This window comes from Balaenoptera borealis (genome assembly GCF_965194805.1).
Source record: "Balaenoptera borealis genome assembly, chromosome: 14".
Classification (NCBI taxonomy): Eukaryota; Metazoa; Chordata; class Mammalia; order Artiodactyla; family Balaenopteridae; genus Balaenoptera; species Balaenoptera borealis.
In genome coordinates this window covers 15,792,993-15,812,222 of record NC_138875.1, presented here as the reverse complement: position 1 = coordinate 15,812,222, position 19,230 = coordinate 15,792,993, and the positions used below count along the sequence as shown (strand labels likewise).

General features: G+C 45.1%; 1 protein-coding gene across 1 annotated transcript in view; it reads left to right on the top strand.

Moving 5' to 3' along the window:
• Window positions 1-19,230, top strand: part of LOC309611272 (O-acyltransferase like protein-like) — a 71,086-nt gene that overhangs the window by 17,646 nt on the left and 34,210 nt on the right. The window contains 8 exon segments of the mRNA XM_082355457.1: window positions 1,098-1,176; window positions 3,784-3,934; window positions 4,162-4,233; window positions 10,661-10,802; window positions 12,445-12,586; window positions 16,684-16,808; window positions 16,812-16,875; window positions 17,763-18,052. Of these exon segments, the coding sequence (XP_082211583.1) occupies window positions 1,098-1,176; window positions 3,784-3,934; window positions 4,162-4,233; window positions 10,661-10,802; window positions 12,445-12,586; window positions 16,684-16,808; window positions 16,812-16,875; window positions 17,763-18,052 (1,065 nt within the window).

Genomic DNA, 19,230 nt, shown 5'->3' with positions numbered 1-19,230 from the left:
GTTATCCTAGCAGATGGGTTGGAACTTTTACAAATACATCACTAAATAGGTTGACTGAGGTCACAGGGCTGACTATCTTCAAAGCATGTTAATTCTTTTACTTCTGGGGGGGAAAAAGCTAGGAACAGCACAGCCTCCTATTAAATACAAAGATATACTTTATGCCTGGCACACAACGCTAAGAGAAAATACATTACTGGTTGGCTAATAACAGTTGTATAAAATAACGATAAGAAAACCAAGCTCTTTGATGTTAATGCTATAAAATGGTCTTACAATTGTTAACCAATGGAGATAGGGAGGTTATCACCCAGCTCCATTTGTCACGCTGAGAATTTGACAATGATTGCTTGAGGGTTCATATCCTATTTTCCAAGCAGACTAATGATTTTGATATCAGAGCAAAAGGTGAAACCTACACAATCATGTAAGTTATACGCTTAGAAGAAGCATCCCAGCAATTTTTATTTATAATTTGATCTTTGCTTTATTGGGACCGGCATTCTAATTATTGGCTTGATTTATTAATAAAATCTTTACTTGGTACATTGTGTCCTGCTACAAAGAAATGACAACTTGGCAAATTTGTTGAAAACTGTATGAGTTGTTAACTCTTAATGACCTGTAATATAGGAGAGAGATGCACTGGGGCAGACTACCCCACACTAGAGGCTGCTTTTTTTTTTTCTTTTAATTTAAAAAATTTTTTGGCCGCACCGTGGGGCATGAGAGATCTTAGATCCCCAACCAGGGATCGAACCCGTGCCCCCTGCTTTGGGAGCACAGAGTCTTGACCACTGGACCGCCAGGGAAGCCCCGAGGCTGCTTTCTAAATAAGCAGCTATGTTAACCCTTGGAGCATATTTTTATTTAAATATGGGTGCATCTGATGTTCTGTAAGTTGACTTGAAATACTCTGTAATGGAAAAGCCATCTCCAAAGAAGTCAGCAAACTTTTCTTCTTTCAATAACTTCTTTTTTCCTTCTCCCAGTCTGCTGGATTCATGGGTAGTACAGCAGCAGCCTTACTTAGGAACGATCGTGCGTATATTCTATGAATGCTGACATTAAAGGACATTGTGGCATTGTGTTCCCAGGATGGAGCTGACTACAGCGTGGGCGTGTGTGTCCCCAGTTCTTGTGCTGAAGAAGATGTGACTGAGATGTCTCGGCTGGGTAGGTCCAATAGAATACCCAGTGAACCTGTTGTCTCAGCATCAAGTTTGAAAAACCCCAGCCCCTTGGAGCCTCTTGGCCATTCTCCTGGGATTGAACCAAACTTTCATCCTGCTAAATCCAATAAACCGAGACTAATGGAGTTTGGGGGGTCTTGGTAGTGGAGGTGGAGGAGTAGGAAGGGAGTGGGTGGAAAGGAGGGGAAAGACATTGAAGAGAAGGTAGGAGCTGAATCTTTATGTAATAACATTTTTAACTTAATCTTCCCTCACTGCCTTAATCAGCCTCAGCTGGCTGGTTAGGTCTGAAGAAAGGAGCTGGATGGTATATGGTTTCCATATCGTGAGGGTTCTCTGCTGTGGCCCATGTGTGGAAATCAGTCAGATGCCAAATCCGGAAAGACGTTCTGAACTGGCATCGTGTGAAGCCCATGTGCTGTGATGGATTAATGCTAAGAGGCCAGCATTTGGTCCTGGTTTTCACCTCCCAGCTGTGTGATCCTGGGCAAATCACTTAATCTCTCCCTGCTCCAGACTCTTCCTCTGTACAAAGAGGGGTGGACCATGCTATTCAGTCTGGCCCTAACTCTCTGCAGGCTTACAATCCCCTTCTGACTTTAGCCAAGTGGAATGAAAACATTTTAGTCCACATGGAAACTGGGTAGATTTCCTCTAAGTCTTTCAAAATTTTCAAAGGAAGAGCTTTAAAGCCTAAAATTTTTACTGCGAGCGTCTTTTGTACTTATTCTTGTCATCCATCCAAATAAGAACTAACGTGACACATTAAAAGGAAAACATTGTTTCTCTACATACAGAAACTTCCCACACCAAATGTGTGGGTTTCCTCCTCACATTATGAAATTGTGACACTAAGTGTCTGGAGGTGGTGCTGACCCCACAAATTAAGGGCTCAGCTTCACATGACTGCTCCCCACTTCAGACACCAATTGTAAGTAGTGGGTCCTGAGGTTACCCACTACTTCTGTCCAACTTGGCTACAAATCAGGGATTCCCCTGACTCTGATTTGTTCCCAGGATCCTCTCCTCTGGTTTGATAATTTGCTGTAATGGCTCACAGAACTCAGGGAAACACATGACTTACTATTACTGGCTTATTATAACGAATAAAACTCAGGAATAGCCAAGTGGAAGAGATGCAGAGGGCAAGGTATGTGGAAAGGGGCACAGAGATTCCACGCCCTCTCAGGATGCACCACCCTCCCAGCACCCCAGTGTGTTCATCAGCCTGGAAGCTCTCTGAACCCCTTTGTTTAGGGTTTTTATGAAGGGTTCATTATGTAGGCATGATTGATTAAATCACCGCCCATTGGTGAGTAACTCAATCCCCAGCCCCTCTCTTCTCCCCGGAGGTTGGGGATGGGTCTGAAACTCCCAACCCTCTAATCACATGGTTGGTTCCTCTGACAACCAGCCCCTCTCCTCCAAGAGTCACCTTATTAGCTTAAACTCAAGTGTGGTTGAAAGGGGCTTATAATGAATAACAACAGGTGCTCCTCTCAGCCCATCACTTAGGAAATTCCAAGGCTTTAGGAGTTCTGTACCAGGAACTGGGAATGAAGACCAAATATATATTTCTTATTATATCACAATATCACACACGGTATTAAAAACCTCTTTTAAGTGTTGATATTGCAGTTAGTTTTCTTTTTTTTTTTAATAAATTTTTATTTATTTACTTTTGGCTGCGTTGGGTCTTCGTTGCTGCACACAAGCTTTCTCTAGTTGCGGTGAGCGGGGGCTACTCTTTGTTGCGGTGCGCGGGCTTCTCATTGCGGTGGCTTCTCTTGTTGCAGAGCACGGGCTCTAGGCGTGTGGGTTTCAGTAGTTGTGGCGTGTGGGCTCAGTAGTTGTGGCGCTCGGGCTTAGTTGCTCCACCACATGTGAGATCTTCCTGGCCCAGGGCTCGAACCCGTGTCCCCTGCATTGGCAGGTGGATTCTTAACCTCTGTGCCATCAGGGAAGCCTGCAGTTAGTTTTCAATAACCTTAAATTGTCCTCTGAATTTATGATTATCCCAACAGCTTCAACTTCAGGTACATTACCTCTCGATCTAAACCAAATATTTCAGGTGGTATTAAAAAGAAAACCAGTTGTTATATATCAAATTTAAATTTCAGTTCTTGTTGGATAAGCCATAAATATCCTAGAAACAAAGAAAAACTTGCAGAGTTGTTATTATATTAGCATAGCAAGTGAATAAATGACTCTCTAATGAGTTAATGGTCATTATTATTTAAGAGATTCATCTGTTAGTCTAGTTTTTCTGCCTAATGCTAAGCTTATTAGCTAGAGTTGATATTAGAATAAAATGGAAGGTTAGAAATTATTATCAATACAAAGATATTTTGATGATTCTCTTTGAGGAACTAGAAAAATAAAGGGCCCTGATTAAGGTGAGCAGAGTTAACTTAGGTGAATATATTAGTGGAATTTAGTCCTCACTGCCAAGGTGTTTATCCAGCTTCTGCACAGAGGCAGCAGATAGAAATGGGAGCAACTGTGCCCAGGGGAAAAGGTCTCCATCTGGAAAGGATTTGTCAGCTATTCCTTAAAGCTTTTTGATGGGTTGCCAATATTTCCATTACAGATGTGGAGGCAACCAGCTCAGCAGTAGCTGTTTGTGCGGATTTTTTTCATCTAGATCATGAGGGTAGGAGTCAACATGAGGAGAAGACCGTGGCAGAGAAGCCAAGAAGAAATGAGCCCAGTATAGCAGAGAGAAGGAATATTCTGGGCAGGTCAGAACATATTGCTTTTAGGCAAAAAACTGCATAGTGTGGCTGCCATAGGATGTTATAAAATTTCAACCAACAGACTTTGTGTGAGTTCCCGATAATGAAAATATGGAACACCAGAGGGTCTAGATAAAATTTGGGTGTGATGATCACAAACCTAGTTATAGGCTAGTTCCCTAACAATTCACGTCTGTGTATTTTAGCACCATTTACTGTGTTCTGTTTCCTAGGGTTCCTGTAACAAAGTACCACCAACTGGGTGGCTTACAATGCATCACTCCCATCTGTACCTCCATCATCAGGTAGTGTTCTTCCTTGTGTGTCTCTCTGTGTCCAAATTTCCCTCTTTGTGTAAAGACACTGGTCACACTGGATTTAGGACCTACCCTAACCTAGTATTCAAACCATGGACCTCAGATTGGGACTTGAATACAAGTGCCGGGACTCAAACCCGGCCAGAACCCAGATTGGGATTTGAACCCATGGTCTTTTAATTGAGATCACACACCTGATCTCAGGACTTAAAGAAGCTGAGGTTCTTGATGTCTCATCGCAGAAAGAATTCAGTGAGAGGCAAAGTGATAGGTAAGAAGTGGGTTTATTTAGAGAGAAGCACATTCCACAGACAGAGTGTGGGCCATCTCAGAGGATGAGAGGCCCTGAAATATGGGGTGGTTAATTTTTATGGGCTGGGTAATTTCATAGGCTTATGAGCGGGAAGATTATTCCAAGTATTTTGGGGAAGGGGTGGAGATTTCCAGGAATTGGGCCACTGCCCACTTTTTGATCTTTGATGGTCGGCTTTGGAACTGTCATGGCGCTGGTGGTGTGTCACTTAGATTATGCTAATGTATTACAATAGCGTGTAATGGGGCTCAAGGTCCACTGGAAGTCAAATCTTCTGCCACCTTGGACCTAGTTGGTTCTAACCAGTTTTTGTCATGTTCTATGGCTATGTCATTTTTTTAAAGGTTGCACCCTGCCCCCTTCCCTCCTGTTTCATTATGACCTCATCTTAAGTTGATTACCTCTGCAAAGACCCTATTTCCAAATAAGGTCACATTCGCAGTGTTACCAAACTCAGGAGTTCCCAGGGTGGGAGCGGGGGTGGAGGGGTGTTAGGGTTTGAAACTTTTTGGAGTGGACACAATTCAATCCAGAACACTACCTAATACCTACTTGCTCATTTGGCTAGGTTATCTGAGGTCCTTTAAACATGACAGGGGGTTGGGAAGGTGGTGACTTATAGACAGATTAACAGGAGAAAATCAAATTTGATTACGTACATTCCGGGGCTCCAGGAGACTATGGGACAAGTTAGGCAATTGAGGCTTATGTGCCCTCTGAGAGAAGAAGAATCGGGGAGGGGTTTGGGGCTTCAAAGGGAAGGAAGGCAATATACAGGAAGGTGAAAAAGAACAGGCGTTCAGTAAACAAATGCTTGCTAGGCCATGCAGAGACAACGGACACAGAGAGGAATTTTTTTTTTTTTTAATTGTACTCTTTTTTTTTAACAAATGTTGATTTTTAAAAAAAAATTATTTGCTTTATTTTTTTTTAAATTTTATTTATTTATGGCTGTGTTGGGTCTTCGTTTCTGTGCGAGGGCTTTCTCCAGTGGTGGCAAGCGGGGGCCACTCTTCATCGAGGTGCGCGGGCCTCTCACTATCGCGGCCTCTCTTGTTGCGGGGCACAGGCTCCAGACGCGCAGGCTCAGCAGTTGTGGCTCACGGGCCTAGTTGCTCCGCGGCATGTGGGATCTTCCCAGACCAGGGCTCGAACCCGTGTCCCCTGCATTGGCAGGCAGATTCTCAACCACTGCGCCACCAGGGAAGCCCTCAGAGAGGAATTTTAACAAACAGACTTTGCCGGGTTCCTTCCTGCCACACCCCTAGTTCCTATTATACTGTAGTTATCGATGGTGATGACTCCGTCTCTGGAACATGTCCGCTATCTACATTCTTTCTGGCAGTTAGGACGAAGGTCCAAGGTTCTTCCTGAGACTTTTGGGCCTTGATTGTCTTTAGCTTGAAATAATCTGCGTGCCAAAGAGACACATTTTGGGGTGGCATGTTTTGCTCCTCTGCGCTGTTCTCTTTCCTATGCTCTGTGAGGCCGATTTCATCTCACTTTGCCTACTATAGTTAGAATAATGAGGCCTAGATAGTGGAACAATGGTGTTAGCACTGCGAGGGCTGACTTCTTCCCCCACTGCTGTCTCTCATGGATTTCCCTGAGCACTGACTGAGAAAATGGACCTATTTTAATAATAATAACTTGAATTACCCCCAGAAATGCCTTTCCAACTAAGGACTCAAAAGGAACCCAAAACATTTCACAGAATACCATTTTCTGTTCTCAGCTTAATTCAGAAAGTATTTATTGAGCACTTTAGTATCTGGCCTTTGTGTGAGACATCACATGTGTGTGCTGGGGGAGAATCAAAAGGATGGGGAGTTACTCGTTTTGGGAAACCTACAATTTAGTTGGGAAGAAGTGTCTGTGTGCCTGAGCTGCTGGGAAACACTGTCGGGAGAGAGATGCTCAGCCCCACGGTGAGCGCTGGGGACAGGCCCACTTGCAGAGGAGCGTTGGGGTGAGGGGCAGCGGGGGCAGGGAGAACCAGGCTGGGTAAACAGGAAACATTTATAAGGAGGGCTTGAGCTGGCCTGTGTTAGTGCAGAGGTTGGGGGGTGGGCTGTGCTGAAATCTTGGAAACAGATCATTTATTTGGTTTCAAGCAAAGGTGTCATGTTCCCCTGTGTAGACCTGGAATCTGGCGCACTTCAGGTTGATTGAATGTGCAGGGGCCGCCAGTTGGTTTTATTTACTCTGGCAGGACGGAGAGTCAGGTATGGGTGCTTCCTCTCAGTGCTCCTGGGACCTGAGGACACTGGCTTGGGTCACTTGGTGACATTGGACAAGCCCAGGAAGCCCAACCGTCCATGTGCAGTCCAATTCTGAGAGTCTTGGCCCGGTTCCCAGCCCAAGCGCTGCCCCCCTGAGCGTAGCGTTTGGTGAGTCTCTGTGTTAGTTTGCTGGGGCTGCTTTAACAGAGTACCACAGGGTGGGTGGCTTAAACAACAGAAATGTCTTTCTCACATTTTTTGGCAGCCGGAAGTCCTAGATCGAGGTGTCACAGGGCTGGTGTCTCCCGAGGCCTCACTCCTTGGTGTGCGGACAGCCACCTTCTCGCTGTTTCCTCACGTGGTCTTTCCTCTGCGTGCTCACGTGGGTGCGTCCAAATTTCCTCTTCATATAAGGACACCAGTCAGATTGGATTAGGGCCCACGTCAATGGAATATTTAACTTAATCACCCCTCTAAAAGAGTCACATTCGGAGGTACTAGGGGGGTAGGGTTCCAACATATGAATTTGGGGTGGGCGATTCAATTCAGTCCATAACAGTTTCTTCTCAAGGTCCCTTTGAACTTGAGTTTGGACCTCTAGGGTTCAATTACGTTCTATTCATTGTCCTTCTCGTCTGACCCTTAGGCTCCCTGGAGCCTTGTAATCGACACGAGAGGCGCTTTGCAGGAAGGGGGAGTGATGTCTGCAAGGCAGCCCTCAGACCTAGCCAAGAGGGGTCCTATCCTGGACCCCATATTTAAGGGACGCCACACTTCTCTGGCCTTCCTCTGGCGGTGTCCCCCGCATGGGATGAGATGCTGCAGGGCCAATGGGACGTACCCCGCCCCTGGAGCCTGCCCCTTGTCTTCCAGGCCACACTCTGAGTGTCTAGGACCTGGGAATTGCAGCGGGGGTGGGCCTAGGGGGTGGAGCTTAGGTGGTCCATACTCCTGCCCATAAGGCAGTTGGTGGTATAGGAACAGAGCATCTGAGGGGAAAAGGGGTGGGACTGAAGCTTGGGGGGAGGGGGTGGGATCCTGCAGAAGCCCCCATGTACTCCTGACCTAGGACCGAGGTAGAAGGGATGGGCCTGAGTGTCTGGGAGACCTAAGCTGATGATGTCTTCAGTGTAACCACACTTAACCCTTTCTGTGATCTCCCCCAACACACACACACACACACACACACACACACACACACACACACTTCCAGCACTATTCTGGCTTTTTGGTTGGGCCAGAGCTATTTAGAGGTTTAAAAGTCACTGCCAAACTACAGGGTGGTATGGTGATGGAGTGGGGCAGAGCCAGGAATGTCATTTAGTTAGTACACTGCCTGGAATATCTTTGGGGTTAGGGGGGCAGTGGTCACCCCATGGATGAAGAAGTTATCACCTTCCGGGTTTGCCCGCTTAGCAGTGAGGACCTGGGTCTCCCGTGTCCTTCAGAGTCTGGACACTGTTGCCCAACGCTTCAGATTTCATCCGCAGACAAACTGCTGACTGTGCGGACAGGGATTCCCCCGGGGCAGCTGAGGTGATGTCTATTCTAACTTGCTTTAATCGGCTTCGGGGCCAGTGAGGCAGTTCCTCTATGATTTAGACGCGGAAAGATTATCATTTGGGACAACTGGGGTACATTTTCCAGCTGCTGCTAAACCTGTGCTTCTTGAAAAGGGAGGCTTCAGATCTAACAAAAAACACACTTTTAAAAACAACGGAAGGTGAAGAAAATGTAATCTCGAAGCCCAGAAGTACAGTTTATCGTTTTATTCCTAATTCTGTTGTCTTGGACTCTTTGTTGCATGGAGGGCCCTTAATTAAAGTAAAAAAAAAAAAAGTTTTTTTCAATAGTGTAGAGAAACTACAAAGCTTTTACATCTTGATTTGGGATCTTCCCGTGACCTCCAATATGTGCTGTGTAGTTAAAGGGGACAAGGAAGGTTATGGTGGCTGTGGCTTTGCAGGATGTCCACAGAAGGTCGCCACAGGGAGGAGCTGGGCTTTGCTTTGCAGGCCAAAGAAGCTGGTTTTCTCAGTTCATCCAGGGTCCGCAGGCTGGGGTCCTGATCAGCCGGCCAGAGGCTCTTGAGTGGTTCACTGAAAAAACAAAACTCCAGTTGATTCTTTTAAAATTAGAATAGAACTTCAAAGGGGAGCAGACTTGTCAGCTTGTCAGTTTTCAGGATGAGAGTTTATTGGGGAAATTAAAATATTGAATACTACCAGGAAGTAGCTCGGGGAGCATCAATTCAAAGCGGTTGGAATTGGGTAAAGGAATTCTGCTGCTGTGTCCCCCCAGGGGTCCCCTGGTGGAGCCCCCTCACTCTTGGCCAGCGCTGAGGACCCACCAACAACTCCTGCTTCTTGTCTCCACCCTTAACAGGTCACAATAAGACTCACAGGAATCACACATTTTTAACCTTTTAGTGGCCTATTTGGACATTTCAGAAACCCTCTGGTCACACTCACGGGAACAGTGGGTGCTGGAGGTGGAAGGGACATGAGAATATATTGTGTCCAACCCACCCTTCCTCATTACATACATGAGAAAATGAGACCCAGAGGGCTGAAGTGACTTGCCCAGAGTCACACAGCAAGGTGGCTTGAACCCAAAACTCCTGAATGCGAGTCTAGTAGTGTGGTGAGATGAGGTAGCTTGAGGGGATAAAAAGACCACATCCTTCAAGTTCGTACAGACCTGGGGCGAGTTCTGGCCCTGCTACTCAGCAGCAATCACAAAAAAGACAACCAACATTTACTGAGCTCTTACTCAAGGCCAGGTACTTTCTAAGTGCTTTAGAGTTCTCGCTACGTTTCATTCTCATAACAACCCTGTGAAGTAGGTATCTCCATTTTACCAAGGGGGAAACTGAGGCACAGGGCAATTAAACTAACTCACCCATGGTCAGATTGTCAGGGGTGGATGCAGGCTCTCAAACTGCAGATCCTGTATTCTTAACCACTATGCTCAAATTCATAAACTTACCTGAGGAGAATTTTCCTTGTCTGTAAAATAAGGTAAATAACAGCTCCTTATAGGGATGTTGACAAAGTAGAAATAATGAGCAAGACCTGCCTCATAGCAAGTGGGCATTTAATAAACAGCAGTGTTTTTTGTTATTTATAACCAGTGTTGCTATTTTATTAGACCACGCTGTGCCCCCCATCCTTTGCTGAGATTTTGGAAGTCCCCTGGTCTGGTAAAGTGTGCACCCCAATTAGCAGCAGGAACACCTGGAAACTTGTTAGAAATGCGAATTCTCAGGCCCCACCCCAGACCTACTGGATCAGAGCTTGCAGGGAAGGGAGGCAGGAAGTGGTCTATTTACCAGGCCCTTCAGGTAATTCTGAGGCACGCTAAAGCTTGAGACCTCTGCTCCCTAGTCTTATCACTTATATCTTCACAAACTATTTCTCGTGGTGACTAATTAACTGTGTCCTAAGTTGGTGCATCTTAACTTCAATATCAGGCAGCACCTTTCCCCAGATTGTGGCTTCCATCCTATTTTTCCATCTCATGTCGCATATATCTCTCTTGTGGAGACCTGCTCACAGAAAGATTTGAGCCAGCAATGAGGCCTTTGTGGATTGCCATTCCCAGTTCTGAGTGCTGGGAAAAGATGCAGAGCCTGGGCAGGCTGAGGGTTCAGGAGACCCGTGGTCCACCTCCAGCTGGGCTAAGAGTTCCTAGTTCTGTGAGTTTCCGCACCTTTGAGCTCTAATTTTCCCATGTGTAAATCAGATATATTAAAAGCCAGCTGCCCAAGCTGTCAAAGTTTGATTTTGAAATAATAAATATGAAAGCTCTTGGAAAAGCATCAAGTATTTATTGCAAAGTAAAGTGTTACTAATGCAATCTTTTTTTTTCTTCTTGGTAGATATTTTAAGATTCAGAAATGCTTCATTTTTGGCTCCTTCTCTCCCTCTCTTTACAATAAATTCCTTCTCCTCATCTGGTGGGGGTGTGGCCAGATGTGCTACTGGATTATTCCCCCTGGACATGTCTGTTGCCATGTGTCTGTGAGTATAGGCATCTCAGGTACCAGGTTGGGATGTGCACGTTGGACTGTTTTATCAACTTTTGCTCACTAGCTATACTTGGCCATTTCATTTTCATTCATTGAATGATGTCTGATCACCATTTACTTTATTTATTTTAAAGGTGAATTTTAATTTAATTAATTAATTTATTTATTTTGGCTAGGTTGGGTCTTTGTTGCTGCGCACGGGCTTTCTCTAGTTGCGGTGAGCCGGGGCTACTCTTCGTTGCGGTGCGCGGACTTCAGTAGTTGTGGCTCGTGGGCTCTAGAGCGCAGGCTCAGTAGTTGTGGCGCACGGGCTTAGTTGCTCTGCGGCATGTGGGATCTTCCCGGAGCAGGGCTTGAACCCGTGTCCCCTGCATTGGCAGGCAGATTCTTAACGACTGCGCCACCAGGAAAGTCCACCATTTACTTTATTTATTTATTTTTATTTTTTTATTTTATTTTTTTTTTAAAGATGAGTGTGTCCTTTTTAAAATTTATTTATGTATTTATTTATATTTTTGGCTGTGTTGGGTCTTTGTTTCTGTGCGAGGGTTTTCTCTAGTTGCGGCAAGCGGGGGCCACTCTTCATCGCGGTGCGAAGGCCTCTCATTATCGCAGCCTCTCTTGTTGCGGAGCACAGGCTCCAGACGCGCAGGCTCAGTAATTGTGGCTCACGGGCCTAGTTGCTCCGCGGCATGTGGGATCTTCCCAGACCAGGGCTCGAACCCGTGTCCCCTGCATTGGCAGGCAGATTCTCAACCACTGCGCCACCAGGGAAGCCCCACCATTTACTTTAAACAAGAAAATTCAAACGTGTTCCAGAGGGAGCCGGCCACACCCAAATGTGATGGGCTTTTGGGATCACTGAGAAATGTATTCCACCCCCAAATATTCCTGTTCCTATCATGTGACCACTGAAGATGAATTTCTTTTATTTGAGGCATTGCTTCTCCCCCAAACACCTCAGCAAACTTGCCTGTTAAGTCTTAGACATTGTTTCTTAGGACAAACTAATGGCAGTAGGCTTGCTGGCCCAGAGGTCGGATCTTTTATAAGGTGCTTTCCTGAAAACCTCGTTATTCTGCCCCCAGTAGGAGATGCCCATGTCTGTTTCATCACCCTGCCACCAGCATCAAAAGCTCCCTTTATGAAAACTAGTGCCAATTTGATAGATTCATAAATTGGTTTAATTTACATTTTAAAAAAATTGGTGATAAGGGTTTTTCTTTCTAAGTTTACCTGCTATTCATACTCTTCACTCCCTTTTCTATGTCTGTGTTAGTTGGGTTCTTACTGATTTTTTAAGGTTCATTCTACAGATGAAGGATATGACTCCTTAGTCATATCAGCTGCAAATCTCTTCCTCAATGTGTTGGTTGCTTTTTGTTTGTTATGATTTTTTTTTTTTTTACAATTATAATAAAGACTTTAGTGGAATCCATTCATCTTTGACTTTGTAATTTCTTTCATTATTTCTTCTTAGAAAGCCACTCCTAACCCTTAAACCTGTTAATGTTTGCCTACATTTCAGTAGGGGGCTGGAGAGGGTTTTTTTCCCCCTGGGCTGTTTTCTCTGCATCTTACGGTGGTGCTGGGGTGAGGTCAGGCTTGGTCACATGCGTGTCATCTCCCTGCAGGTTCCTCACCTTGCTGGGCCTCACCCTTCCTCTGGCTGGAACTGTCTACGTGGCAGCCACTGGGTGGAGGTCAGACCGCAAGGCATCGCCCACACACGGAGCGCATCCGGCCACTTACGGGAGTCTGCCTTTGAGAGAGCGGGTGAGGAGTGAGCGAAGAAATAGAATCCAACGGACTGATTGCCTTGCCCATCCCTCACTGTCAGGAACCCCGAGCAGAGGGAAAAGTAGGTATGCTAACAAACCAAGACTGCTCATGAGAGGTGACTTAGATGACGACGCTATTAGAAAATAACCCCTGCAGAGCTGGGGTCTAGTGATGCCCGAGAGCTTCTAAAAGCTGGAGTGAAGGTTGGGTCTCTGCTCTTCACAGTTCAGTCTTTGTTTACCATCAGTGTGTTCAGGCGAGGTCGCTGAAAATGCTGCTTTCTTTCTTAGGTACAATTATCCAGTGTGTTTTTGTGCAACTCAGAGTCTAGGTCAGAACAGAGATTGGGTTGCACTACGGTAATCCTCTAAGGGACCATCCCATGAGCACGATGTCTATTTTCAGTGTCACAGCTACACAGATGACTCACAGAACCTTCCTGGGGTTCCTGAGGTAAATGATTTACATATAAGCTGAAGCCAGGGGAGTGAGTGTGCAAAAAACATGAGGGGATTACAATGGAAATAGACAACCTGGCACAGCGTCGTGACAGGCTGGGTAGGGATAAGTCATAGTGGGTTGTGTTTTAGTTAAAAATCAAGAGCGTTACCTTTATTTCCACCTGCCCATATGGCAAGGCAAATACACACACACACACACATTCTGAAACAAGAATAGCCTCACATGCAAGTATTTTTAGAAGATGTGGAATAATTTCTGGCAGAGCCTCTGAGGTCCACGCGATTGTCCTTCTTTTACTCCAACGAGAGGGAAAAAAACAAAACAAAATTTCAATGACTGGACCAGAAGAATATGAATATGTGCTCAAGTAGCTGCAGGGAATGCATCCAGTGTGGAAGGCACAGTGATGACTTTATCAGATCCTATTTGGATCTTCAGGCAAAAACAAAAATAGCAGCAACATCGACAAAAAACCCCAACAATGAGAAAAACAGCAAAAGCATGTTTGTATAAAGATGATAAAATATAAGCGCTGAGAAGGCTTAGAGGTCCCTGTGCAACCTCCTTCCCAAATCGGAAGCCCTCGGAACCCATCGTGACGGGAAGTTTCATTGTCAGGCTTCTGCACGGCGGCAATCCCTGCTGCCCTATAATTTCTACTCTTGGTTCCTGGTTTTTGCCCTCTGGGGTCTCAGAAAATAAATCTGCTTACTCTCTTGTTTCTATTACGGCCCTGTCAGATGTTGAGGACAGTTTTGATGGCCTCCCCCAAGCCTCAGACCTCTCCATTATTTCTCACCTCACGTGGTTCAAGAACTCTCTCAGCTCCCTGGCTGCCATCTGGAAGTTTCCAGGGTGGGCTTGGCAGAAAGAGCATATGCTTAGCAAACCCCAGGCAAACCTGCCTTGGTTTCTAACTCTGCCCTTGGTCAGGTTGTTTGACCTCTAGGAACCTCAGTTTCCACATGTGTAAAATGGGGACATTTAATGGGATTTGTTGAAGGAATTCAATGAGATAATGTGTCCTCACCTCCTCCTAATTCGTTCCTCTTTTCCTTGTTCTCCCAGTTAAACCAGGAGAGGGAGGAATGGGTAGGGGCTTTAACTGGTCAAGACCTCTTGCTAGACTGACCTTGCTGAGGTCAACTGGGTTCCAGGGACCTGTCACATGCTTCTAATTGTCAGCTTGAGGGTGAGCCTACAGTCACCAAAATTCACCATTGCTTATCATCGGGTGAAAGGCTAACCCACAGAGCCTGCATTTTAAAACCAGATCACAGGCAGACACACCTGGTATGGTTCTAGGAATCAGCCCCTGAAACTTTAGGTTCTTCACCCAAAATAAGGCTCTCCCTGATCGGGACACTAAGGTTGTGTTAACTTTTTTCAGCAGCTACATTTAACTGTGGTCTCAAAATGGGGGGTTTCTGTGTTCCATTGCTCTAGCAATTTTTTTTTTTTTGTATTTAATACCATCAGAGTAAAATATCACATTCCTGAATGTTTGGAAATAATCAAGATGGAGAGACCCTTAGGTTCAGCATTTTTTTCTCTCCACTTTTATACTCACCAGGAAGTCAAATCAACATAAGACCACTGTGTCTTCTAGATGTTTAGAGCCAAATAGGGTATTTCGGATTCCTAGTTCTTTATACTCCAAATAATCATTGCATTTGCTTAGCATGGTTTCCTGTTACGTGAGCCTGTTGTTTACTATTTAGATGAGAAAAATACCAGCGAACATTTGAGGACGTCTTCATGAAGTAAATAGCTATGGATTTCGGCCCCAGGGCTCTTACTCTGTGGTCTGTTACTTAAACTGGGCTCACAGTAATAATCACTGAGAAAATCCAGAAATTCGAAGCACTGTCACACCCATGTTTCTCAAACTTGGGTGAGCACCTGAATCGCCTGGAGGGCTTGTCACCACACAGATTCCCAGGCCCTGTCCCCTCAGATTCTGAGTCAGTAGGTCTGGGGTGGAGCCTGGGACTGTGCACTTCTAACAAGTTCCCAGGGGGTGCTGAAGCTTCTGGTCTAGGGACCCGCACTTAGGGAACCACATGCATTGTTCCACCTGACGCTCCCTGTGCTCCTGTGGTTTACGATACTTTCCATTTACAAATGAGCGAAATGGGACTCAGAGAGGCTGTCTTCTCTAAAGGCCAGTTATTTTCGGACGATCTGATAGCTACTCTTAGTTAAGTTCACCCGCAAGTAGAATTTAGATGAAAAACAATAATAATGATAGCAAAATGTATTCAGTTCTTGCTTGCCAAGTTAGGCATTGGGCCAGATATTTGACAAATATTGTTCTTGAATCCTCACAACAGCCCTGCCAAAAATGTGCTCGGTTTAAAAGTGAGGAGAGAGGTAAAGGAATTGGCAGAACTGGGCGAAGCCAAGTCCCGTGACTCTGCTTTGCAGTTTGTGGCTTCTCGGGGAACCGAGGGGAGCCAGGATACGAGGTGTAGGACACTGCTGGTTGTGCTGTGACAATGCCAATTCTTGGGGAGAGAAAATTCTTTTAAATGGAAGGGTGCGCTTCGTGCCTTCAGGCAGGCACATTTGAGAGCGACGCCCATGGAAAAACTCATCTTTACAGCTGGAACCTCAAAATGCTAGTTAATTATGCCCTTCCATTTAAGAAATGGATTTAGATTTCCAGAGCTTAGTTATAAGCCAGATCTCGATTGTGAATAAGTTTCAATTCTGCAAGGACTTCTTCTGTCCACAATGTTTAAGGCACCCGGCTACGTCCTGGAGAAGAAATGAGTCTCTTGGAGCCGGCTTGAGTTTTGGAGGCTCCTGTTTCACAATTCCAGACACTTAATCGGCTCTCAGGATGAGCCAGATCAAATTTGTTTTAAATTAAAGGGCATAAATTAAGTAGAAGGGAGTTACCATTCTTAAAGCAATAGGGCTTAAAAGAGTGAGTGGTAGTAGCTGTGACACTATCTCATTTGTTCTTCACAATAATCCCATGATTATAAGATCTACTTTGATTCCCATTTTGCAGATGTGGAAATTTAGGCCAGAGAGGTTAATTCACTTGCCAGAGGTCACACAGCTAATACGTGACAGCTAGATTCAGAGCCAGGAGTGTCCAACTAACTGTAAGGTCTGCACCCTTAGCTGCTTCTCCACTGACCGCTCTGTTTTCATACCGTGACAGGCAGGGATGTTGCTGGCAAGTGATTCATTCTTGGGAAAGCACTAAGGATGCCATTTCAAGTGACATGCTGGCCTTATGGAGCATGTGATTTCTTAATGATGTCTAAATCTCCCTTGCCCCAACCCTTTGTAAAACAGGACCGGGTCGGGGGGTGGCAGGCGTTGGCATTCTTGGGGACTGAGCTTGGGGAGCGTATTCTGTATGGGACAGTGGGGTCACCAACCTCAGGTCAAGACTGTTAGGGAAAGTCAAGGTTCATAGGGGAGGGAGACCAAGTCCAAAGGTCCACAGATAGATCAAGAGGGGACCACGGAGAACCGAGTTGAGCTTTCCAGGGTCGCAGGGAGGGAGCGTCCGTGTGGCGGCCAGGATCACTGGTTTGTGTCTTTTGCCTCTTGCCTGCGGGGTGGGCCTGTGGACTGGTCTGGCTTTCAGTGTGGACAGTAACACCTTTGCTCCCGCCCAGGATTTCTAGGAGCCATGGGCCGTGCTCTGAAATGCTTTTCTTGGCAGAAGAACGTGCTGGCCCTCTGGACCACAAAGATGCCGGGAAGCACGTGCTCTGCCCTGAACGGCCTCTGAGTATTGAGCCTTCTCTGGATCACGTCTGGGCGCACCGGTCAGATGACCGCATGGCTGTCTTTGGGTGTGGAAAACTGAGGAATCTTTATGAGCCGTTGAGGAAGAGAGGAGCTTTTGTGTAGGGGGATCACGTTGGGCCCTAGGACGGGAGGCTGCAGCCTTCCACTCGAGCAGCCTTCCTTCTGTTTTAGAGACAGAGCCATGACTTCCCATAAATGAGTTTTCCAGACCAGTGTCCAGTGGTTGTTATACCTCCTCTTGGGTGTAAATCAGGCACCTGATTACCAGGTGAATAGTGATAGCTGAGTATTGTATTTTCATCGTCCAAAGAGCCGGGTTCCCTCTCATCATGATTAATGAATCCAGAAACTTTTTTCTTCTCTCCTGGAAAAATTGGCAAATATAAATAAATATTGTGCACTAGTATGAAATCAGTGTTTCTCGACCTTCTTTCTGTTGCTATACTCTTGACGCACTCCCATCAACAGAGTGGAACTCTCTAAGTGGGGACCAAACACACATATCAGAATTGAGGGGAGGGGCCAACCCCGGGGTAGTTTGAAGATCCTCCCAGGAGATCTGAACCATGAGGGACAGGTGATGCTGCTATAGCCCCAAGGGCGCTGCTGGCCCTGTAGAGGCACAAAGGAGCGCTAAGCCCTGGTTACGATTAGCTACCTCAGCCCCCATCTCTCTCTCTTTTTTTTTTAACTTTTTATTTTATATTGGAGTATAGTTGATTGAAGTATTTGTTGTTGTTGTTTGTTTGTTTGTTTTTCACCATCTCTTATTCCCAATCCAAGTTCTCCTCTTAAGTGAATTACGGGGATGCATAAAACCCTCTCAATACAACTGGAAGCTAAAGGTGTTCATCTTGCTTTTTCTGAAAAGATAAATCACATGATTTTCTTCTGTTAGATAAAAAGATATTGCTTTTTATGTCTGTGACAGATAATGTGCTTGAATGGAAAGACAGAGTGCTTAAAAATCCATTGTACCTTTATTCTCGGAGTGGCCCATTCTATCTTGGCGTTGACACATTTTTTCCTGATCAGGTGATATGGTGTTTTCTCTGCTGTTGTGCTTGTGGCTGCTTGTTCGGGGATGTGTGGATGCGGATGTGTGGCTCTTCTCACTTTAGTGAGAAAAATCGAATGGCTCACGTTGACTCACCTTGGCCTTCGCTTCTGTGCGTCTCTGGACAGTACTGTTCTCACCGGTTCCTCTCTTTCATATCTTCAGTTTATTAAACGATTTAGGATGGCTGTCTAAAATGGGCCTTATACAAAAGGTGATTTTATTTATCAAAACTGTTTATTTCAGTGGTTCTCAAATTCTGGCTCATGGTATGATGCAAATTCATGATCAAGTTGTCAGTTTTCACTACAGTGAAATGTAAAGAAATAAGAAAATGATGTGATATTACATAAAGCTATATTTATTTAAATTAACTACTAAGAGGTAGATTTTATTCAATGTTTGATAAATATAAGGCACTGTGTTAAGTCCTTTGCAGCATTACCTCATTCAATCCTCAGAATGTTCCTATACAGTATGGACAACTGTTATAATAAAATCCCTTTTTTTTCGTTCTTTTTTGGTTGAAGTGAAATTCACATCACATAAAATTAACCACTTAAAGTGAATGATTCAGTGGCATTTAGTACGTTTACAATGTTGTACAACCACCACTTCTATCTATTTTCATCATCCCCAAAGGAAACCTCATACCCATTAAGCAGTTTCTCCCCAGTGCCCCCTACCTCCAGTTTTTAGAAATCTGCTGTCTGTGTCTGAGGATTTACCTGTTCTAGGTATTTCATATAAATGGATCACACGATATATAGCCTTTTGTGCCTGGCTTCTTTCACTTAGCATGATGTTTTTGAAGTTCACCTATGTTGTAGCACAAGTGTAGTACTTCACTCCTTTTTAATGGGTGAGTAATATTCCTTATATGGCTAGACCACAAAACCTCCATTTTAAAGATAAGAAGATAGAGACTGAAGAGGATAGTCCTGGTGGACCCGTCCTCTAAACCCAGGCAATCTGACTCCAGAGTCTGTGTTCTAGCCACTGTGCTGGCCTGCCTCTACCTCTTTTGGGTTAAATATCCCTTCCTTCGTAGGGAGATGGTGCTGGTAGGCGGCAGCTATTTTTATTAAATGCTAAGCATTCATCCATCCAACCATGCTCTATTGAATGCCTATTTGCCAGGCATCGTTCTAGGTCCTGAGGATACATCAATGGGTAAAACAAACAAGGGCTTCTCATGGGGCCTCCATTTATGTCTCTGTGTGTGTGTGTGTGTGTGTGTGTGTGTGTGTGTGCATGATTGGCAATAAACAAATAAATAAACAAGAAACAACCTGATAGTAATAAACATCAGGAAAGAAATAGAACAGGGGGTTGTAGCTGT